General features: G+C 39.1%; 1 protein-coding gene and 1 non-coding gene across 2 annotated transcripts; one reads left to right on the top strand and one right to left on the bottom strand.

Moving 5' to 3' along the window:
* The first annotated feature begins 1,187 nt into the window (after positions 1-1,187).
* On the top strand, positions 1,188-3,714 carry LOC106421989. Its single transcript, XM_022710927.2, has 2 exons — positions 1,188-2,338; positions 3,579-3,714. Exons 1-2 carry the CDS (start codon positions 2,140-2,142, stop codon positions 3,593-3,595), a joined length of 216 nt encoding a protein of 71 aa, XP_022566648.1. The 5' UTR covers positions 1,188-2,139; the 3' UTR covers positions 3,596-3,714.
* Positions 3,715-17,412: 13,698 nt separating this feature from the next.
* Positions 17,413-17,519, bottom strand: LOC125590836. The gene has a single exon (XR_007326838.1). It is a non-coding gene; the product is annotated as a small nucleolar RNA R71 (small nucleolar RNA).
* Positions 17,520-24,839: the final 7,320 nt, after the last annotated feature.

The raw sequence follows: 24,839 nt of genomic DNA, 5'->3' as shown, positions 1-24,839 counted from the left end.
TTGTACACATTGTATTGACCTTTTTTTTCCTTGCGGTGTGTATTCAGATAGCAGTAGGGAAGTGCAGATATGAAGTAATATCAACCAAAATTAAGAAAAGTCTTTTAAAAGCAAAGATAATCACGTGGGCCTCTTTTGAACATGGCAAACAACCAGCAGTTTTGCCAGACCCGAATTTCTTAAACATGTTATCTACTTTCTATTTTCTTATTATTTAGTTTCACCTGATGGGAAGTTTGAATCACAGACTCTTGACATTTTAAAATTTATATTATTTGTTTGTGTAATGGTGCTGAGGTTTCAATGAGATCGGCTTATCCTTCTTCCAAGAAAGTAAGGACTATGACAAGCTTGAAGCTGAAGTGAAGAAGAATAGAAGGATGATAAGCTTGAAGGAGACACTGCTTTGAACAAGTTCTTCCGTTAGATATATTTGAATTCTGATGAGGATATGAGGAGTGCTAGAGAAAATCATTTGTGAGTATCTATCTATCTATATTCCTATTTAGTCTTTCTTCTCTCATGGAGATTACAATGTTTTTGGCATTTTGATTGACTCTTTTGCAGTTTTGCACAATCAACAGGTGGAATCTATTGGGACAGTGCTTTTAATAGACTGGAAATATGTTGGTGCTAAGAAAAGTATAATCTTATATGATGTGTGGGTTTTACCTTATGATGATCTGGTGCTCAAGACATGAGAAATATGATCTTATATGATGTGTGGGTTTTACCTTAATCTAGACAGAACTCGAAGCCTTGGTATTAAGGTCTGGTTTCTCTACTTTATGGACTTAAGGTACTTTGTATTTTCCATAACTCATATTGTTTATACGAAACACTGAAATTTTTAATCTATGTTCTTTGTTCATATGAACATAGTATAAATATCAATATGTAACATCGAATCTTTCATATTAACCACATACATGTAACATAAGTATTATATAGTTGTAAATATGTAATTATCAATTTAATATTAGGGGCTGTTATTGGTTTATATATTTTGATTGATTTAGAAATCCATATACTATTTATAAATCCAAGTAAAATATGCAAATCCGGAGATTTTCCTTCGGATTTGAGTCTTTGTATTTTTAACTAAAAAATCCAAACAAATCCATTCAAATCCATTATAAAATCAAATATATTAGTAAATTATGTACGATTGAATAACACTTGATTTAATCTAGAATTTATTAATCATTAAACCAATAACACATGATTTTAGTACAGATTTTAAAATTACAGAACCAATAACACTAGATTTTGTTCGGATTTTCAAATCCATTAAAATACAACAACTAATAACCCATACTTAATGTTAATGCCCGCACGCATCCACCTAATTTGTCATTAAGACATGCACATCGAGTAATTTTTTTTTTAAGCTCTTGTCAAGCTTCATTTTTTCACATAAACCGATGTAGGACACACGCATATCTTATATCATTCATAAATTCTATAACTAAATCAGCCAAAAATACATGTTCATGAGCGAAAATATTTTAATATATAATCAAATAAGAGTTATAAATTTTTTTAGCTTAGTGTTCATACAATAGTTTTTATTTTATACTATATATAATTGGCATGTATAAAATTTTCAAAAGAAAATATTTACCGCACATACTCGGTGTAAACGTCCATATATACGTTTGTGTGTTATATAGTTGTCAACCACCGACTAGCGTATAGCGCATTTTAGAACTCTGTTATTTTTTTTAAGGTCGAGCCACCTCAAATCTATCTCATGATTGAAGACAATTCAGGCAAACAATCTAGTCAACCTTCCATTATCATTTTCTTTTTTTTGTTAAAATGATAATGATTTCCTTCCATTAATCATTGTCATTTTTCTAGTCAATCTAGTCAACCTTCCATTATCATTTTTCTAGTCAACCTTCCATTATCATTGTATATTTGGAAACTAAGTATCTGATTTCCATTTGTGCACAAAAAAAGTATCTGATTTCCTTGTTTTTGGCCAAACAATTTGCTAATTTCTATATCAAAGAAAGAAAAAAAAATATTAAGGATAGGATCAAGAAAAATATATTTTTATAAATAGAGGATGGTTGTTCATTACATCTCACGTGTAAAAAGAAATAAACATCTTTGAAAAAGAAATCAAAAGATATGGGTGCAAAATGGAACTCAATGATTGCAGTAGTTTTTGTGGTGGCGATGATAATGGCAATGGAAAATATCAGCGGAGAAACATTGCCACAATGCCGTGAAGATTGCATTCAAGGTTGTGCCACCACCGGCGCACTTCCGTACCAATGCCTCCAGAGTTGTTACCGTGGATGCCGCGGCTTACCACCTTCTATAAAAGGTAACGTTTTTAATGGTTTTTTTGAACAGAAAGAAAAACAATAAGATGATTTTTGTTTTTGGAATATATCAAAACAAATGTATTTTTATGATTACTGAGATATTTTCAAACTATAGAAAATACATATCCTATTTTTATCAAAGAATATATTGTTAGTTTGAATTATTTACGAAATGATATTTCGTATTCGAGCTCTCACATTAAAAGTTAAAATGGTCAATGTTGTTGTTACACTTAATAAATTATTATATTTATTTTATGTTGTTAATCATAAATTAATGAATTGATTATGATAAAATTGATCAAAAAACAAAGAATACGCATAACAATAATGTTTTGTTTGATATTATCTAATGTTTTTTGATATTATCATCATCACCTATTTTATTTTATAAAAAAAAAAACTAAATTACAATAAGATAAGTTTCTGTATATATTTATCTACTAAACAAAAAATAGTATTATTATCTCAATTCCGTATTTTTAAGTTTTTTTTCTAAGTTCATCAACCTTTAGATTTATTTTATATTTATTTACTTTGTTTTTATTTTAGTTTTGTTTTTCTTAAAGTTTCATACATACTGATGGGTTAAACAAGTAATTTACATACGTAATAAGAGTTAAAATACGATGGTTTACTTTTCTACTTTATCTAATTGCATGTTTGATATGTGATCGGTTTCATAGTTTTACATATTTCAGTGATGTTTATGAAGATAAAAATAAAATAGATAAAGGAAGATATGAAAGTTAGATAAAATAAAACTGATTAAAAAATTAATTAAAATAATAATTATGATGATGATCTTTGTTTATAATAATATATAATGCACATATAAGTATTTTAAAAATTATTATGTCCGCATGTGCGAGCAAAACACCTAATAATCTACTAGTTCAAATGAATAACTGAGTGCTTAAATTATCGAATATCGTTTTTATAACGTGAAAACATTATGAATAGTCTGAATGAAAATTTGATAGGATTACAATTCTGTCTGGCTTACTGTGTTACAAAATGTTGGGTTCCATCCATATAATCACTACAATGTTTTTAACAAACAACATGTCGGTATATCCCCAAGAGATTTATTTTCGAACACAAGATATTAGTTGAGAAGTATTATATATTTTTATTTTAAAATATATTTTTGGTCAAAATTTTAAAGTTTGCTACTATTTTTTTTTTTAGAATTGATCACAAATTAATTATATAATGGATGTTTTTTACTCTGCGCAGCGGGAGCGAAGGGATAGAAGAAATGGTCATGAATCAGTGTTGGACTCTTGGGACTTTCAAATTACTTCTACTACATCCTTATGGCATCAATTGTGTAACCCTATTAAATAAATGGATGATTTTTTTCTTCATAACAGTACATCAGAACAAGAGGGGAAAGGAAACACACAAATTTGAATAATGAATATTATGAAAGATTTTAGTCGTCTCAATCTAGCTTCTCAATAGATAAAATAATCACGTAGATCATGTCTACAATGCAACTGCAATACAGTTAGTTGCAACGACCGTTATGTAGATAAATAGAGTCGTTGATCCAATAAGATAGTGATGCAATGAGATTCGTTGATCAAAAAAATATTGATCCTCTAGTCTTTTTGATTAAGTTGATGACTTGATTCCTTCTAAAATACTGTGAATAATGCTATAAGACAAACACCTCTTTTATTATTAGCTAGGTCTTCCGTGCTCATACACAAATATAAAATTTTGCAATATAATAAAATTCTAGTTATTCAATATATCATTTCCACTTGTTAATTAATTTTTGATTATTTTATAATCTATAAACATGAAATTAAATATAATATTATCTTTTAAATAAAATTATAATGTTATCTCAATTTTGATATATGATTTCATATATAACAATTTACATAAGTTCAATTTTTTCGGTATATTTATTCTACTAAATCATAATTTATTTTGGTTTTAAATATATTAAAATCAGATTTTTTATTATATTTTTTGATTCATTCTGTTAGTTTGTAAATATATTTTATAAAAATATTTATTATTTAATATATATGTTATTTAAGGAAGAAGCAGAAAAACAAAAGCTAAGGGTTGATTTAATTAGAGTTGCACCAACCAATATAATCAGTAATATTCTAAGAAATCATACACATATTATAAATAAATAAATCCTAATAATTGATTAATGTTGTGCTTGCACTGGTTCATAAAATTTAATATGGTGTAAAATTTATTTATTTTAGAATAAATAAATTTTTTAGTTATATTGTTAACTTAGTTTGACATATAATTTTAGCCTTTTAGGTATAAGAATTCAAAAAATTTGATTATTTACTTTAAAGCATATTTAATTGAAAAAAATTAAACTGAATAGAACTAACTTTTTTCTTGGGTCTAATTATGCTAAAATGTGAATAATGTTGTTGTTTCGTTTAGTTTGGTTATTCACCTTACATTTGTAGGTATTTTATAAAATTTTATATAATTTCTATTTGCTGTCTAAAACTAACATTTGAAGAAGAAAAAAAAAATATTGATTATACAATTTAAATTAAATAATTAGTAATTTTTATTTTGAAAAGAAAATAGTAGATTGTTAATCTGGAAATATTTTGTAAATAAAAATCTCATAACTAGTAAAACGATAGTATGCAAAATAGATAATATATATATATGTTTATGTACAATTTATTATATACATATATTTTTTTAAAAATCGACAATTTTTTAAAAAGTAGTTAATTGCTAAACTAATTCTTGTTAATATTGTATACATATATTATTAACTTCTAGTTCTCCTACAACTCATAATAAGGGTGTTTGGTATGTTCAAAAAAATTTGGACAGAAATAGAACGGCCCGATGGATTAACTCGAGCCGGGTCAGTTTTGAGAATGGCTCATGAATTCGTTGGGGCCTCTTTTTTCCAAATCTCATTTCTAATTTTTTTTTTTTTTTGCTATCCATGGCGAAAAAACGATCTATATTTGTTTTTTTTTTTTTACTTTTTGGATGTAAATATTAAAATTTACACCAATATTTTAAGTTTTTTTGATAGAAATTACTGTTGGACCCAATTTCGGTCCATATATCGATCTGGGCCGCGCGATACGGAACGGATAAGAGGCCCACGACGAACTCTCCGAGAGATAGGAGGCCCGGAGATCGAGATAACGGTTACGGAGATCGAGATAACGGTTACGGAGATCGCGGGGATTCACGGCTATAAAGGAAGATCGAAGGCCAAGGAAAAAGACAGAAAAAACCCTAGAGAGAGTTTAACACACACACCGACCTCCTTTCATATTGTTTTAAGTCTTTTCTCTTATCGATCTTATTTGTAACATCGGATCTCATTTCTCTTATTGTATTCAATCTTATTCATTAGTAAAATCCATTTTTGCCTACTGGAATTTGATTACATCGGTATGTTCTAAAGATATCGTTGCCCACATCATCTTTTCTTCCCCAGAATAAACTTTCAATCACTACAAAATACTTAGTGTAGATTTTAGGATCTACAATTACAATGTTGACTAGTAGCAGAAAACACCGAAAATCTAAACATCAAAACAGACAGAAAAATAAACGAGTCCGAACACTCAAGCGACCAATACAACAACACAAAAACAAAGCTAGACTAGAATTAACGGGAGACAAACATTGCCAAATGCCCAGAAACGCATTTGATAAACCTTGAGACCACGTTCGGTAGAATGTGGCTTGCCCAAAGCGCTACTCCAGTAAATACGCTCCATCCGCGCAGCTTTTCCATAACCTGACCGAGGTGAACCAAAAACTACGCAACTACCACCGGTAGAGGAGATGGGAACCCGAGAGCTTGAACATAAAGTCACCGAAGAACAGCCCCGAAGAGCCAACTGGCAAGGGACACTAGACAACACAGCCGCATTTATTAGGTTTGGCTCCGAAACCGAAGAGAGCCTAAGCTAAAAGCGGGATGCAGTTTGAGCCACATCATAAGGACGCTCTTCTAACCCTGCACATTGAACAATCTGATAGTCCACCACCAGAGACAAAGTGGACCACCAAAGATGCAGGGAAGACCAAACGAGACACGAGTCTCCAAAAGCAGAATCAGAACGCCGAAGACAAGTCAGAGAAACGAGAACCACGCCTCGCAGACACTGAGAACCGGTGCAAGCTCCAATGTGCCTCCTCGGTGAGACATCAACGGAGCAGACAGCACCTACATCAGACAAAGCACATCGACTTCAGAGCGGCGAAGATCAGGATAGCAAAGGATGATCGAGCACTGGAGAGACGAAAGGATAGGTCATAGATGGCCCACCTCGGTCATAACCCGCAAGCCAAAAACAGACACCGCGAAAGCACCAGCAAATTGGCTTTATTTAAACCCGTCTAATTTAAGATCATCTCTCTTTTTTTAACACAAGGTGATCCCACTTAAACTTCAAACTCTATTCTTACCTATTTTATTTAATTATGATCAATGATAATTAATTTGGTTAATTTAGAACCGTTCAAACTTATTTAAAGCATTTTGAATAAAAGTGCCAACATTTTTTTTATAAAAAAAATTAAATATATTTGAAGTGTATTTGAAGTATTTCAATCCAAAAATACATTTGGGATAGGATATTAGTCGCCATATTATTAATATAATTTTTTTGAGATAGTAAAACTAAAATGCTAAGTTTGTTATCGTTATCACACGGTTAAATATCTCAACATAATAAATTGCACTGAGATATTAGAGGGTTTGAAATTTTTTATCTATATTTTATAAGTAAAATATTAAGAAAATATACTTTTAAAGGGTGAAAATATCTACTTAATAAGGTAGAAAATTGATATCTTGCATATTTACATTGTTTTATCCATTTTTTCATGTGCATTTTCACCATATAGATTAGGATTTAGCAATGTCTAGGTTGCATTTTGCATACATATGTCTCTATTAGGTATTGGAGTACCACATGGAGTTCCTGGAGACATTTGGGTGCATTTGGAGCTCAAAAGAGGTGATTAAGGTGATCATTAGACGAGCAATGCATGAGAGCGACCTACCGGAGCGACGCCATGAACTCGCTCGCCATCTACGCTTCGGAGCGACCTCCTAGAGCGACAAGGCGAAGTCGCTCCAGCTCCTAGAGCGACCTCACCACAGCGACACACAGAGGTCGCTCGGGTTGTGTCGATTTGAGAGCGACGAACAAGCCGGGAGCGACCTCCTAGAGTGACACCCTAAGGTCGCTTGCTGTGGGAACCGAAATTCGCACTGTCGATTTCCGTTTAAATAAGGAAACTAGGAAAACCCTAATTTCCCAGAGGTCCCGGATATCTGCTAATACCACACGCCAAGCAATCAGAACACAATAATGACAACGATAAAGTATAAGAAATCGAAAAGAGAGCAAAGTAGATCTTATTCCGAATTCGCGTTTGAGCGTTACAACAAGGTAAGAGCCTGGGCTACAAGAGCTGTCGGCGAGATTCCTAGTTCTAAAACCCTAAGACGGCAATAACCTAGTTGAGTCGCAGCTCGAATGACAAAAACAGAAATATGCTTAATTGCTCTAAATGCTAAGTTCGCTCTAAAAAATCTTCTCCTCATGCCTCTCGCCTAGGACCCCTTATATACTGACTCCAAGGTCGGTTTAAGCATTTCCTCTTCTGCCCTTAAGCCACCATAGCATAAAAATGGAGATATTCCATTTTTTTCTGATCTTCGTAATTATCTTCAAAATTTCGTATTTATCCGCGGAAACTTGACATTTATCTCCCCTTGCGGACCAAGCGTAAACCGACATGCGGTTTACGGGCTGTTGGTTAAGAAATCGTAAGTTGGGCCTCGAGTCGTGTCCTAGGTCCCTTTGGGCCGTCTTTCGACTCGAAGCGTTTATTACGGCTTCTTTTGATAAAGAATGAACTTTCCGCGGTTTTTACGGTAAAGTTTGATTGATAACTTAGAAATGGCGGGGAACGTGAGATGGGTTAGCTACGGTATTCGGGAGATAGCATCGAAGGGTAGACGAGAATGCATGGACTGATGTCGTATCGATGTTTCGGAAGAGCTCGGTCGCTACGTAGCGACCGAACTTTGGTTCGAGCTCGGTCGCTACGTAGCGACCGAAATTTGGTTCGAGCTCGGTCGCTACGTAGCGACCAAGCGGAAGGGGCGTTTGGTTGTTATGTAGTTACTGAGATTTGCCTCGAACTTGGTCGCTACGTAGCGACCGAGCGGAGCACGCGTTTGGTCGCTGCGTAACGATCCTTCTCAAGCTCTTGTCCGATGATTCGCGTTTCTTCCGCAAAGGTTTTTCGTAAAGAAGAATCTATTTCAAAAGTATATTTGTCGAAGAATTTTTCTACGTTTTTTCTTCTTCGGGAATTTGGACGTTAACTTTGTCGTAACCGTTTTTGACCCCAACAGTTAGCCCCCCAGCACATTGGGAACATGGATTTCTAGCGAGGTCCCAATGCGTGGTATGGCGAGTTTGGACGAGATTGGTGTATTTGGGCGAAGTTCGAGTCCAAAAATCCGCAAGTAAATAGTAATTTCTCATGCCTATAAGAAGGGAGGTAACTTCTTCATAACCTTCACACTTACTCATTCTCATACTCATTCTCATAGAGAGGTTTTTCTTGAAAAGTTCTTTCTCTTTCTCTCCGTCATTTCCTCCTTGATCTTAAAAGAAAAACATGAGATGTCGAGTAAGAAGAGGAGTTCGAAGAAAGGGTCTTTGCCCGCGAATGTTTCTGAAGAGCTTCGAGTGCCGAAGATGGAATTCGTTCCTCATTCGGTAGACCCCGCTGAGAATGAGGCATGGTGGGTGGTGTGTTACGGTTCGATCACGCCTCCCTTAGAAAAATCGTTCCCGGTCATGAACCGTCGTCCGGTGGAGGCAGGCGCGCCGAGTAGGAGCACTAGCGGATTTCTCGAGGTCATGCGGTCGTCCTACCATATTTCGGACGCGGTGGAATTCATGATTCCTTGTCAAGGAGAGTGCGCTAGTAGTCCCCCGGAGGGCTTCTTTACTTGTTACGAGGCATTTGTAGTGCATTGCCGTTTATGGTTTCCGATCCCCGAGATCATCGTCCGTGTGTTGGATCGTTTCGGGGTGGCGATAAGCCAACTGAATCCTCTTAGCATCCAGCACCTCATAGGGATCCTGGTTCTGAGCTACGAGCATGGTCTCTCTCTCACCGTTGATCATTTCGAAGCGTTTCTTCGATTACAGATCATCCGGGACACGGACACGTACAGGCTAGTTCCTCGGAACTTCATGTCGGTGGTAAAGGGGTTCACTTCTAACTTTAACTCGTAGAGGAAGTTTTTCTTCTTCGTTCGTGTAGACGCAGCGTCCGTTGAGGAGAGTTGTATCCCACTGTTTCGGAGGTTGCCGAACGATCGTCCCTCTATCAACCCTCTTGCTCCGTTTCCTGAGGACATTATTGCGATGAGGGACCTGCTTAAGAATGTTCCTTTTTTCTGGACTTCTTTTACGCCGAAGAGAGTTCGTAAGGCGTTGAGGTTTGTGCATCCTGGTCCTGCTTTGGGCGGAGAAACAAGAAGTGATTCCGAACCTGAAGACTAAGGTCCCAGCGCCTGTCCCAACGCCGCTCCCACTATTGTGACAGGGCCAAATTCTTCGAAGGGGAAAGATATTAATCTCGGCGACCTGGAGTTTTCGGTGGACGATTGCATGCTTCCAAGATGGGATCCGAACCTTGCTTTCGGCGATGGAAGTGGTACGAGCGAGGTCCCTATTCCGGAGTTCGATGATTTCTTCGCTGGTCTTCCATCGGGTTTTGACACTCCTCAGGCCACGAGCGAGTCAGGGAGGCCGAGAGTTGTTGCGGAAGGATCTCGCATCATTAACGGGGTATAATTTTTAAGAATCCCGGCGATCGTTATTATTATTTTTTGCTTATAACGTGTCAATCGGTTTTACAGGGTTTGAACTTGCTTGGATCGGCCATTGAGGCGAGTCATAGAGAGGCCATGATCTATCGCTTTAAAGCGGAGAAAGCGGAAAAGGATCTTGTTCGCATGCGAGACGAGATGTTGTTGCGAGACGCTCAACTCGCTCGTGATCATGCCAGAGCTGTTCGCAGGGCGGAACGGAAGGGCAAGAGGGAAATTGTCGAGGTGATGAAGACTCGCGCTTCTCAATTTCAGGTTGAGTACAGGAATCTTAAGGGTGCTTTCAATTCGCTGGGCGACTTCCGTGAGTGTCACGGCTCCGTCGGGAGCCTTTGGAGGACACAGGAAGATGACTACGTCTTCGAGAGGGAGATGGAGTTAATGAAGGGTGGCATGAAGGATCATGCTCACGCTGAGGCGACCATTCCTCTGATCGACGGGAAGATCCAGGGATTCTGGGATCCCATCCCGGTTTCCCCTGATACCGTAGAGACTACGGCTGATTTTAATGGTGATGATGAGGAAGTGAACTTTCCCGCGGATGCGTTCGGGGCTTCCTTGTCCGGGAGTTTTAACTTTGACCTGTGAGTGTTTTGGCGGGAAAGAGTTTTTCCCTTTATAGAGTATTTAGCGGTCGAGTGTGGCCTTTGTTCATATATGTCTGGCCGAGTGTGGCCTTGAACTCCTACCGCTATGCGGTTTATATAATGGATGTCTGTTTAGGTTTACTTTGTTTAGACCGGGTTTGAAGTGAACATGAGTTGTCGTCTCATATTTATCTTCGTTGAGGCGTTCAATCTGTTAGTTCGTTCGAGAGGTGAGTTTTCGTAGAAATCATTTACGATTTTTCGGGAACGTTGAGTTATGAACGAAGAGACATGTTTTAGGAATCTCGTATCGTTTAGATATCATGTCTTTGAGATGTTTGAGACCAATGCGATGGGTTTAGGGCAAGACCTAGGTTTACTCTCGGTTTTAAGGTTTGTGCGGTGACTAGCCGGCTATCAGTTTTCCTGTTGCGATTTTTACATGATTTGTACCGATTTAAAGTCCGCGATAGGTTCTCGGCTTATACGACTTGTATGGTACGAATCGAGCATCTTTCCAGAGACAATTTTTAAGCCAACTGGAAGTGCTAGACCAAAATTTCGGATTTTTTTTGTAGCGCTCTTTCGTCCTTGTGTTGGACGTTTGAAGATCAAAAGAGTGATCAGGTTGCGTTTTTTTAAGACGGCTGATGTGTTCGTCGGGGCCAATCGATGAACGGAGTGTAAGATTTGTAGTGGTCGCGTTCGGACAATTTGTTCGTATTATCTCGATTTTTAACTTGCGACGTCTCGCAGTTATTTCGAAGACTATACGTATATTTTTGAAGTGAGATTGTTTTGCGATTTTGTCTTAAAAAGAATGATGCATATTTCGTAAAAATTTTCGAAATCTCGTTAGAATTCGATTAAAATAACGCATCTTTTCCTATGTGGGAGTATACGAGTATACGCACCCACCCCCCCCCCCCTTTTGGAGAGGGGGATAGCTGAACTCGTCCTTTCGACGAGCTGCTTACGTACCCCTTTCGAAAATCAAGCCATCTCGTAGTTCTGTTTTATGCCGCGAGCGTTTTTACTTGGCGGTTGTCGCCGTGCTGACCGCCTTGATCAAGATGATCGTGGCAGGGTCAGTGTTCTCTTCTGGATGTTCCGGTTGAATTGTAGTGTTGGCTTCAGCCTCACGTTAAGTTTCAACGCCCGAAGCATCTGCGTCGGCAGACGATATGAAATCGTCTTTTCTCGAAACGTTGTTGGTCGAAGATTTATCGATCTTCATGCGTTTGCGATTTGCCGTTGCAGAGGTTGTCATCTGTCTTAACTTGTGTTCTGCGAGGAAGCACAGTCGCGACTGTTTCTAACATCCCCAGATAGCTGTGACTCTGTTTGGGGTCGGGAATTTGACACCCAGGTGTTACGTCGATGGAACGGCTTGCATAACGTTGAGCCACGGGGTTCCCATGATCACGTTGTAGATGGCAGGATGATCGACTACCGCGAACTCTACAATTTTTGTGACCTCCTTGGCCATGACAGGTAGCTGAATTGATCCGAGGGTCATCGATACTTCGCCAGAAAAGCCTGTGAGCGGTTTCGGGGTTGGAGTTACTTCTCCGAGTTCAATGCTTATCCGTTTGAGAGTGTCGCGGAAGATTACATTCACCGTGCTACCCATGTCAATGAGTACTCTTCCGACTTCCAGATCTCGTATGACGAGGTCTATGACGAGCGGATCGCAGTGAGGCTGATCAATCCCGCTGGCTTCCTCCTTTGTGAAGGTGATTGAGCAGTTCTGATCATCTTTGGTAGGAGACCATGTAGGCCAGTTTGCGCTCGACTCCGCCTTCCGCTGGTAAGCCTTGATGGCGGAGACCGTATCGTTGCAGAATTGCGATCCTCCGATGATAATGTTGACCCTACGACGATTGTTATTGTTTCCCTTGTCGTCTAGCCTCCTACCGCGTTTATCCCCGGATTGGTTTCTTTGGGGAAATCTCTCCGCCGGTGGATTTCTGTCCTGCTTCGGGGGGCGATCAGTCTCGCGGATGAGATCTTTCACGCTGGTTACTTCCGAGAGTTCTCCGGCTAGTAGCTTCGTGGCCAGCCTCGCCCCAAGACTTTGCAGTTAGTCGTGGAGTGTCCTCGGGATTGGGGGAACTCGCAGAAGGTGTTTTCGTCATATCCTTGGTTGCGAGTCCACGTATTACCCGTGGTTAGGCCCTGGTCTGAGCCGATCGCGTAATTATGTGCTCCTTGGAGTTCTTCCCCCTCGTGATGGACATACTTATCGTTACGAGGGTTCTTCTTCCTTGTCTTCGGGTCTACATCTTTCGAGGATGATCTTGCCGACTTATGCTTCTGTGATAAGATTTTCGTTTCTTCCTCGATCATGATGTAGTCCGTTGCCTTGTGGAGGGCGTCTTGGATCGTCCGTGGTTTTTCGAAGGATATCCATTTTCTGAATTTCGACTTGTACCAGAGCGCCTTTCTGAGCGCGTCGATGGCCACCTTGTCGCTTATCCCGCTGACCCTGGACATCACCAACTTGAAACGGAAACTCCCGATAGAGTTTCTCTATCTATGAACATAGAGTATTGCATGAGAAATTCTGATGCGAGCTGTCGGAAACTCCCGATAGAGTTTCGTTTAAGGCGCGCGAACCATTCGAGGGCTACTCCTTCTAGATTCTCGACGAACAGGCGGCAGTAGCCGGCGTCTCTCTCGCCGTCCTTCAGCCTCGCTCTTCCCATCGTGATGTGGAAAGCCTGAAGGTGCGCTCTCGGATCGGTCGTACCATCATACTTTGGTACTTTGATCTTTCCTGGATCGGACACCCTCGTATCTGAGATGCGAGCGGTGAAAGGGGTTTTCCGAGCCTCTTCCAGCAGTCTGTTGATCTCGGGGGCCGCGCTTGTATCATGATGGATTTGAGATTTTACGGCTCTTACTTCTGCCGCAGTCTTGGTGATATAGTCGCGAAGATCGCGTATATCCGACGTCTCGTCATCAGGTTTCCGCGCTTGTCGGCGTTTACTGCGAGTGAGCTCGGTTTGTTTTTCAGCCAACTCTTCCTGTTCGTTCCAATAGAGGATTTCCACCTCTTCTGTCATTGGTTTGTCAAACGGAGAGCTTTCCCGAGTGAATCGGCTTCTGGTCCTTCTTGGATGTCTGTCAGCGTCTTCATCAGTATTGTTGGAGACATCGCTAGGATCCAGGTCGACTTGCTCGACTCCATTTTCCTCCGAAGCCTTCGCGGGAGGCGGAGGGCTTTCGGAGTTTCCCTTTTCGACAGGAGACTTCTCGCTAGGGTTTTGACCCGAAGGTCGTTCCTGGGCGGCTCCAGGCCTGTTGAGTGGGGTCGCAAAGTCGAGTCTTTTCCCACGGACTTTAGTGGTTCCACGGGGGTGGATTGCTCGAGTCCTTGCCGTTAAAGTTTCAAATTGTTTGGTCAAGGTGCTCACGAGCTTATCCTGTTCTTCCGACCTTTTTTCGTAGGTGGCGAACATCTTTTTAAACTCCTCGAGCGCCGCGGCGTTAGCTGGTGCGTTGGCCACGGATACGTCAGCTGCGGGAGTGTGGAGATCAGTGCCGCTGCCTCCGTTAAGAGGAGTCTGCACGTTGTCCGTTTCGTCAGTTGACATGTCTAGTTGAGCGTGATGTGGTTGAGAGTTAGATTGATCCGTATCCCCCTCCTTCTAGCGCCAAGATGTGGGAACCGAAATTCGCACTGTCGATTTCCGTTTAAATAAGGAAACTAGGAAAACCCTAATTTCCCAGAGGTCCCGGATATCTGCTAATACCACAAGCCAAGCAATCAGAACACAATAATGACAACGATAAAGTATAAGAAATCGAAAAGAGAGCTAAGTAGATATTATTCCGAATTCGCGTTTTAGCGTTACAACAAGGTAAGAGCCTGGGCTACGAAAGTTGTCGGCGAGATTCCTAGTTCTAAAACCCTAAGACGGCAATAACCTAGTTGAATCGCAGCTCGAATAACAAAAACAAAAATATGCCTAATTTCTCTAAATGCTAAGTTCGCTCTAAAAAATCTTCTCCTCATGCCTCTCGCCTAGGACCCCTTATATACTCACTCCAATGTCGGTTTACGCATTTCCTCTTCTGCCCTTAAGCCACCATAGCATAAAAATGGAGATATTCCATTTTTTCTGATCTTCGTAATTATCTTCAAAATTTGGTATTTATCCGCGGAAACTTGAAATTTATCTCCCCTTTCGGACCTAGCGTAAACCGACATGCGGTTTACGGGCTGTTGGTTAAGAAATCGTAAGTTGGGCCTTGAGTCATGTCCTAGGTCCCTTTGGGCCGTCTTTCGACTCGAAGCGTTTATTACGATTTCTTTTGATAAAAAATGAACTTTCCGCGGTTTTTACGGTAAAGTTTGATTGATAACTTATAAATGGCGGGGAACGTGAGATGGGTTCTCTACGGTATTCGGGAGATAGCATCGAAGGGTAGACGAGAATGCATGGACTGATGTCGTATCGACGTTTCGGAACGTAGCGATCGAACTTTGGTTCAAGCTCGGTCGCTACGTAGCGACCGAACTTTGGTTCGAGCTCGGTCGCTACGTGGAATGGGCATTTGGTTTTTATGTAGTGACTGAGCTTTGGCTCGAACTTGGTCGCTACGTAGCGACCGAGCGGAGCACGTGTTTGGTCGCTGCGTAACTATCCTTCTCGAGCTCTTGTCCGATGATTCGCGTTTCTTCCGCAAAGGTTTTTGTAAAGAAGAATCTATTTCGAAAGTATATTTGTCGAAGAATTTTTCTACGTTTTTTCTTCTTCGGGAATTTGGACATTAACTTCGTCGTAACCGTTTTTGACCCCAACACTCGCGTCTATGGTTTCTGAGGAAGCCGGGAGCGACGTCTTCAGAGCGACACAGCCAGGTCGCTCGCGAGGAGACGACCCGGGAGCGACGTCTTCGGAGCGACACAGCCAGGTCGCTCGCGAAGAAACGACCCGGGAGCAAACTCTCGCAGCGACGTGCCGAGGTCGCTCCGCGTCTATTTGTTTGGCCGAATTCATGTTTTCTCAAGGGCCTTTTGGTCATTTCATTATGCACGTTTTTACTTTTCCAAAACCTATGTTTTAAGCACCTTTGGTAGCCACCAGGGGAACAATATCTCTTTTCTGGAGAACAACTTGTAAAACTTCTTTTGATTCAGATTTCATTGCTTTCATCTTGTGTTCTTGTTGATTTCTTATCTATTCCTCTACATGCTTAATCTGAAATCCAATATGGGTTTAAGAGGAATCTTGGAGATTAGTGAGTAATCACCTTTTGAATTCATGGGTTAGGGAGATCAAGGGTGATTAGGTTAGTTCTAGGATGTTTTAGTGTTGATCATTCTTGTTCCTTGCTAGCAGAGTAATCATAATGCATCTTCTGAGTTGGCCACTCAAAAGTTGATCAATAGGCATTTCCCACTCAAAAGGTGTTTGATGAAATGCCTGAGACAACTCTCCTAGGCTTTTAGTATACTTTGCCAAAGACATTTGTTGTTAAAGGTGCTAAGATAGCTAATAGACTTGTTAGTAATGATTGCTTTCACATTATTCAACCAAAGACATTTGATGTTTGAGATATGTTAGCAAATGAGCATTCATCTAGACATAGAGCTTGCTTAGAATTGTGTCTAGGCTTAAGGTTGATAGTTTGATTGATCATTTGCCATCCTTAGTTCGATACTTGATCACCCGAGGTCTAATCCCTATGCCCATGAGTTCTCTTTTCCCTTAGTCAAGAAAGTATCATTCTGTAATTGCTTTCTAGTATTAGTAGTAGTTTAAAACCCATCTAAATCATCGGTTGCACTTAGATTAAGTGAGTACTTGCATTCTCGGTGCTTAGATATCCCTCAGAACTGGTTCGACAATCATTTATACTACAACATTTGTTTTAGGAGCCTTGAAAACTCCTAACATCAAATTGGCGCCGTTGCCAAATTCTGAGTAGATTTGAACATTGAGATTTAGTCATTTGCTTGAGACTAAGTCATTTTAATTTTATTTTGTTACTGATTCTTCTTCTTCACCTACCTTTAACTTTCAGGTGTATGAACTTGAGGAGCAGGGGTCCATCAAACCTAGTTCCAATAGTAGCAGACATCAGAGCTTTAGAGAGGGAGTGTGCTAGAGCTAGAAGAGAAGAAGAACAATAAGCCCACTTGCAGAGATTGGATATTGATATGGCAGATCCACCGCAAGGGGCAGAACACCAACCGCGGGCAGCTCAACCCATTGGTACTTATGACTGGCCCATCATTCATGGTCATAGACTGGGAATCCGAGCACCGGCTGTGGCGGCCAACAACTTTGAAGTCAAGTCAGGATTCCTCAACGTGATCGAGAATAACAAGTATCATGGCTTGGCTCTAGAGGACCCATTTGATCACTTGGACAGGTTTGACAGCTACTGTGGGTTGTCAAAGACCAATGGTATGTCCGAAGATGCCTTAAAGCTCAAGCTATTCCCTTTCTCTTTGGGGGATAAGGCACGTCAGTGGGAGAAGTCTCTACCCAGCGACTCTATAACCACCTGGGATGACTGCAAGAGAGCATTTTTGGAGAAGTTCTTCTCTACTTCAAGAACTGCTAAGCTGAGAAATGAGATTTCCAGCTTTCAACAGAAGAACTTGGAAGGATTCAGTGAAGCCTGGGAGAGATTCAAGGGCTACCAAGCTCAATTCCCACACCATGGTTTCTCTAAGGAGAGCTTGCTGAGCACATTCTACCATGGTGCTCTTCCTAAGTACAGGGCCAGACTGGATACAGCTAGCAATGGGTTCTTCTTGGGAAGAACTGAAGATGATGCAAAAGAGCTGGTTGACAACATGGTCAAGAGTGATGCAGTCTACAGTGCAGACCACGACAGAGGCAGTAGGGGTGATGATATGCAGACGAGGAAAGAGACCAAAGCTTTGGAAGACAAGATCGACCTACTCATTGCTGAAAAAGCCACCCAAGAGCAGCTGAAGTTTGTTGGTAACTCCAAGCAGGATGATCCACCTGCTGTCAATGAGGTTGAGGGTTTGGAAGGTCAAGAGGAGTTGTGTTTCATTAACAACAATGGTAGCTGGTACAAAAAAGAGCCCAACTTTCAGTACAACAACTACCAACAGAAATCCTATCCCAACAACCAACAGAGTGGTTATCCGCCTAGAAACAACCAGCAAGATAGCTATCAGCCTCAGCAAAACCCCTCGTCTGTTTCCTCTGCTCCTCAAGAGAGCAGCACTGATACCTTACTGAAACAAACCTTGGAGTCTCACACTAGAAGTGAGAAGCATGTTGGTTATGAGTTAAAGAACCTTAATTCCAAGATTGATGGGAGCTACAATGAGCTCAACAACAAATTCTCACATCTTGCTTCTACAGTCAAGAATTTAGAGAATCAGTTTGCTTCCATGAACACTCACCAGAATCGCCAGTAAGGATCTCTACCAGGAAAATCTGACCAAAACCCCAAGGAAGCCAAAGCTATCACCCTTAGGAGTGGTAAGCAGTTACCTCCTACAACCCTCACCAGGGATGCTTAGAAACTAGGTGAGGAGGTAGCCATCAACTTCGATGATGAAGTGGTGATTGTTGATGAGAAAATCAATGATGAAATCTTGGAGAAGATTATGGAAGCCAAAGGTAAAGGAAAGGTTGGGGAAGAGAAGAAAACAGTGAAAGATGGTGAAGTTGTTGCTCCAGCAAGTGAAAATTCTTTTGTTCCTCCTCCCTATGAACCCAAACTTCCATTTTCTGGTAGATTCAAGAGGCAGCTGCTAGAGAAGTACAAAGCTCTGTTTGAGAAGCAAATGAGTGAAGCTCAGGTTGCAATGCCCATCATCGATGCTTTCATGTTGATTCCTTAATACAACAGGTTCCTGAAAGATGTTGTAGCTGCAAAGAAGAAGGAGATGGAAGGCATGATGATTCTTACCCATGAGTGCAGTGCCATCATTCAGAGGCTTGATGTTCCAGAGAAGTTAGAGGATCCAGGATGCTTCACACTACCTTGTGCTCTTGGACCTATGGTATTTGAGAAATGTCTCTGCGATTTGGGAGCTAGTGTCAGCTTGATGCCTTTGTCTGTTGCAAAGAAGCTTGGATTCACTCAGTACAAGAAGTGTAGACTCTCTCTGGTTTTAGTTGATCGTTCGGTGAAGTACCATGTGGGCATCTTAGAGGACCTCTCTGTGAAGATTGGAAGGTATGAGATACCTACAGATTTTGTAGTGCTTGAGATGGGTGAGGAGCCTCAAGACCCATTGATTCTAGGAAGGCCATTCTTAGCTACAACAGGAGCTATTGTTAATGTGAAGGAAGGCACGATTGATCTCCATTTGGGTAAAGAGAACATCCTCCACTTTGACATCAAGGGGAAAATGAGAAAACCAACTGTGTTCGGGCAAGCCTTCTACATTGAAGAGATGGGCACTCCTGCTGATGAGCCCCTTGAAGAGTTACCACCTGAGGACAACGAGGAGGGAGCATCTCCCTCTACTCATTCCCCATAGAAGGTAACCCACTACTTTCCCTTGTATATACCATTTCGTTTTTGCATATTAGTTTTCTCTTTTTGGGTATCTCTCTCTCCTTGACAACACAGAGACTGTGTGATTTAAGTGTGGGGGAGGTACCAAGTATTTGATCACGTTTGCTTTGATGTTGTTTCATTGAGTCATGCATTGCATACCTATTTTCATAAAAAAAATCATTTAGTTTGCATCATTTGCATTTCTAGGAGAGTCTAGAGCATATAGGTTGCATTTACTTGCATTGGGAGCAATGATTTGAGATGCCTTGTAAAGAACATTACTTTGCACCTGAGTAGCTTATGCACCTCTCAAAAAGACTTGTATGCTTCGAGCCTTGAAAACTCTTCCTGAAACTTGTTGATTGCTGAAACTCAACCTATGAAGCCAACTACAACCTTGTTTGAACTGAACGAACTTAATGCTTCTTGCTTATGGTCCCTTGTGTACTGAGTCATGGATATACACACTTGAGTTGTCACATCCTTTATGCCAATCTTTTTTGACAAACTCTAGTGGTACACCATTCCCAAAACCCTTCCCTCCTTTTGAGCTTTCGTTATTTGATGAGTGAGGCCTTTTTTGGAAAGCCTTACATCTGCATAATGTTGAGAGTATCGGGAACGACAATGTTTGGTCTTCATTCTTGCTAGATTAGGCACTCTATTGTCTAGCTATAGGTGGGGGTGAGTGTGGTGACTATGGTTTGGAAGCATGAAAAGTTCGAAGGAAAAGAATAGACTCTTTGTGTTTAAATGGATAATCTTATTGAAATTAATAGATAAACGTCTAGCTCGAGTTTATGAAAAGTTTTGGCCCCCGAAATTAAAAAAAAATATGATTCAAAAAAAAAAAAAAGAGAAAAAAGAAAGAAAAGGGGGCTAGCAAAGTTGTTTAGAGCTAAGATTTGTTTAGAAGTTGAGAAAATCATTTATAGATTTCAAAGAAAAAGAGTTTTATGTGCAAAGTATTCTTGGCATCTTTTGGTGAGAGATGGGAGTTGAGTTTGACATTGGGAAGTGATTGTGTAACTTGTATGTTTGGGAAAAGGGTAGAACAATGGAGATTGAGCATTGTATGCATGAGTTGGTCCCTTTCTTAGATATATTATGTGCAATGTCAAGGCTACTTGTTTTGAGAGTAAACCACTTTAAAAGATCATGGATTTTGAACCTCCTGACCCACTTGAATAAAAGCCTTCCCTTACTCAACCAAATGATTTGGACCAATTGACCATTTGCAAGGATTCACTTGATGCTATGCTTAACGAACTTGAGAGTTGGCTGATTTGCATGTGTGAATGCATGATGATGAGTGTAGGGATGAAAAGAGTTGAGATAGGCCTAGAAAAGCTAGAGTATAATAAGAGAGGGTGTACTAATGCTGAATTTAAATGTTGATTTGAGTGCTTTGTGTGTTTCTTTTGGCTATGAGCTCCCACCTTCAAACCTCTCTCCCTATGAGTTCTAGAAAGTTCACTTGAGGACAAGTAAAAGAATAAGTTTGGGGGAGTTGATATCTTGCATATTTACATTGTTTTATCCATTTATTCATGTGCATTTTCACCATATAGATTAGGATTTAGTCATTTCTAGGTTGCATTTTGCATACATATGTCTCTATTAGGTATTGGAGTACCACATGGAGTTCCTGGAGACATTTGGGTGCATTTGGAGCTCAAAAGAGGTGATTAAGGTGATCATTGGACGTGCAATGCATGGGAGCGACCTACCGGAGCGACGCCATGAACTCGCTCGCCATCTACGCTTCAGAGCGACCTCCTAGAGCGACAAGGCGAAGTCGCTCCAGCTCCTAGAGCGACCTCACCACAGCGACACACATAGGTCGCTCGGGTTGTGTTGATTTGAGAGCGACGAACAAGCCGGGAGCGACCTCCTAGAGCGACACCCTAAGGTCGCTCGCGTCTATGGTTTCTGAGCAAGCCGGGAGCGACGTCTTCAGAGCGACACAGCCAGGTCGCTCGCGAGGAGACGACCTGGGAGCGACGTCTTCGGAGCGACACAGCCAGGTCGCTCGCGAAGAAACGACCCGGGAGCGACCTCTTGCAGCGACGTGCCGAGGTCGCTCTGAGTCTATTTGTTTGGCCGAATTCATGTTTTCTCAAGGGCCTTTTGGTCATTTCATTATGCAAGTTTTTACTTTTCAAAAACCTATGTTTTAAGCACCTTTGGTAGCCACCAGGGGAAGGATATCTCTTTTCTGGAGAACAACTAGTAAAACTTCTTTTGATTCAGATTTCATTGCTTTCATCTTGTGTTCTTGTTGATTTCTTATAATTCCTATCTGAAATCCAATATGAGTTTAAGAGGAATCATGGAGATTAGTGAGTAATCACCTTTTGAATTCATGGGTTAGGGAGATCAAGGGTGATTAGGTTAGTTCTATGATGTTTTGGTGTAGATCACTCTTGTTCATTGCTAGTAGAGTATTCATAATGCATCTTCTGAGTTGGCCACTCAAAAGTTGATCAATAGGCATTTTTCACCCAAAAGGTGTTTGATGAAATGCCTGAGACAACTCTCCTAGGCTTTTAGTATACTTTGCCAAAGACAATTGTTGTTAAAGGTGCTAAGATAGCTAATAGACTTGTTAGTAATGATTGCTTTCACATTATTCAACCAAAGACATTTGATGTTTGAGATATGTTAGCAAATGAGCATTCATCTAGACATAGAGCTTGCTTAGAATTGTGTCTAGGCTTAAGGTTGATAGTTTGATTGATCATTTGCCATCCTTAGTTCGATACTTGATCACCCGAGGTCTAATCCCTATGTCCATGAGTTCTCTTTTCCCTTAGTCAAGAAAGTATCATTCTGTAATTGATTTCTAGTATTAGTACTAGTTTAAAACCCATCTAAATCATCGGTTGTACTTAGATTAAGTGAGTACTTGCATTCTCGGTGCTTAGATATCCCTCAGAAATGGTTCGACAATCATTTATACTACAACATTTGTTTTATGAGCCTTGAAAACTCCTAACATCAAAAATCTCAATTTGATATTTTGGTACATTTCTAATAAATAATTCAATATATTTCACATATATGTTTGATTAGATATTGGAAAGTATTTGGTAGATATTTAATGTATGGATATATATATATATATATTCAAATTTGTTAGATATTTGTAAGTTTCTTTAATTTTAGCGATTCATATATTTTAATATAACTAAAATCGCATTAAAAACATTATAATGAGAAATTGCTTGAAAAACACTAAGTTGGATACCACTTTTCAAATATATATACTCAATAAAATATTTATTAACTTCTATAAATATTTTTTAAAAATTTATAAATAATTTAAGAGGGCTAATTTTTTTATTTTATAGTAAATTTAAAGTATTTAAGAAAATGGTTATTATTTAAAAGTACATTTGAAAAATCGAATTAAGTAAATTTGAAAAATTGTATCGGTTTGAGGTAAGTTATAATTCATGCTTATAAAATATCATGCTATAGTTAGGCTAGAATTTAGAGTGTGTATTTATTAATATTAATGTTTTAGACATAATTATTATATGGTATAATTATTTAGAAAATATTTTACCTACAAACAAATTGGATCCACAGTTGTGTTGCTATTTTAATAGTATTGATTTTTATATGTATGTTCACACATATAAGATATTGTTTAATTTTCTTTTATAAATAAGAAACCTGATTCATATGTGAACACTTAAAAATGAAAGTATATGAATCTGGATTAAATTTTTAAAAACCTTGAGAGTTTACAGATATTTATATTTGAATTTAGGATCAGTTAGTTTATTGGATAAAAATTTTAACCTCATACACATTTATTCACACACTCTACGATGAAATGTATTGGCTAAGAAAATTAAATATCGAAAATCTTTTGAAAATAAATCATTTGACTACTATGTAATCACTTCATTAAATTTCAGCAATCCTTTGAAATTTAACTGTTTTGATAAATTAAAGTCCACAAATATATAGATGAATTTCTTTAACTTAAAATGCAGTTTCCGATTATTGAACCAAGAACAAAGTCAGCATTTGAACCTGGAACTCAATAATCAAGAAGACAAAAAAAAATCGGTAGGAGGTCCTAAGAGGCCAAAAGGACTGACAAATGTTTTCAATAATGAGACTGATCTTTTGGAGCAGTGAGTCAGATCCATCTAATGGGAGAAGACTTATCTCTCTTCTCTCTCTTCTTCTCTTAATCTCAAATCTCAAAGGTCCCATCTAAAGAAAGGCTAATTTCCAGATTCTGCGGTGAGTAAATTGACCAGCTAATATTTCTTTCTATAGCCTCTCTGCACCACCACTTTTTTCTTCCTTATATTTCTTTCTATGGCCTCTTTGCACCCCCACCAATATGTTTTTGACAAACCGAAATGATTTTTATCATTTCCTAGACCAACGGTATAAAAAACTGCAACTTAGAGCGAACTGAAAATTTTCTGAAAAAATCGTACAAACGCATAAATTTTAAAACGGTCCAAAATGACTTAAGGTGAACTTATGACTTCAAATGTAAAGTAGCTCAATCTTAATGACAGTTACTTTTCTTGGAAAGGAATAAAGAAGAAAATAAGATAATGGAAAATTTCCGAAAGAGATAAACTCAAATCTTGACAAATAAGGAAAGATTGGAAAAAATCAAAGATATGAATCTGCGGGAAAATGGCAACAAGGCCGGCCTTTGAGTATATAAAAAAGACTGAGACAGAGAAGAAAGGAGGAAGAAATTTAGCTACCGAAATTCTCTGCAATTAGAAACTTTAGGTTTTATATTTATCTTATGCTAATGAGCTGCGACTCACCTAGGTTTTCTTGACATATGTGGTTACTCTAGAAATATTAGATAGGTTTTACTGCATGTATTATTCAATTTTAGTTATAATCTCACTTCCATATGAACGTCTTGTACGATTCTTGATTATGCGTTTAATCACACACCAATTAACCTATTGTGTCAACAATACCACAATCGAATGGTATGTCATTGTAGCACTCTAGGATCGAATCCACATAGAATTAAGACCTATTCTTATTAGGAATACACAAATTTCCCTAATCTAAGAAAATGGGAAGAAGATTATGATTAAACTATATGTAAAGTAGAAAAGTCAACAAAAGGTCAAACCGACGAACTTAAAACAAAGACAAGCTCTTGGGTCAAGTTTATTGATTAGAATGATCAAATACTATCTCACGATGCTCAAACAATCAACAATTGCTAATCTTTTGGCCTAAAATCACTAATTTGAGCTAATCCAATCTCGTGGCAATAACTACTATGCTAATCAAGTTCTTAACATCAATTCCCATTTGTTAATTAGCATCAATCATGCATAAAACTCAAGTCCTAATAGCCACTAAAAAACCCTAGCATCGACTCATGTTGGCTAAGCAAGTAAAACACATTAATTATTTCATTCAAGCATGTCATCGAACACTTTCCAGGCATGAAACAAATTATGATCTAGATTATGATTTTCCAAC

The sequence above is a fragment of the Brassica napus genome, chromosome C7 (genome assembly GCF_020379485.1).
Source record: "Brassica napus cultivar Da-Ae chromosome C7, Da-Ae, whole genome shotgun sequence".
Classification (NCBI taxonomy): domain Eukaryota; kingdom Viridiplantae; phylum Streptophyta; class Magnoliopsida; order Brassicales; family Brassicaceae; genus Brassica; species Brassica napus.
This window is presented reverse-complemented; position numbering and strand designations above follow the sequence as displayed.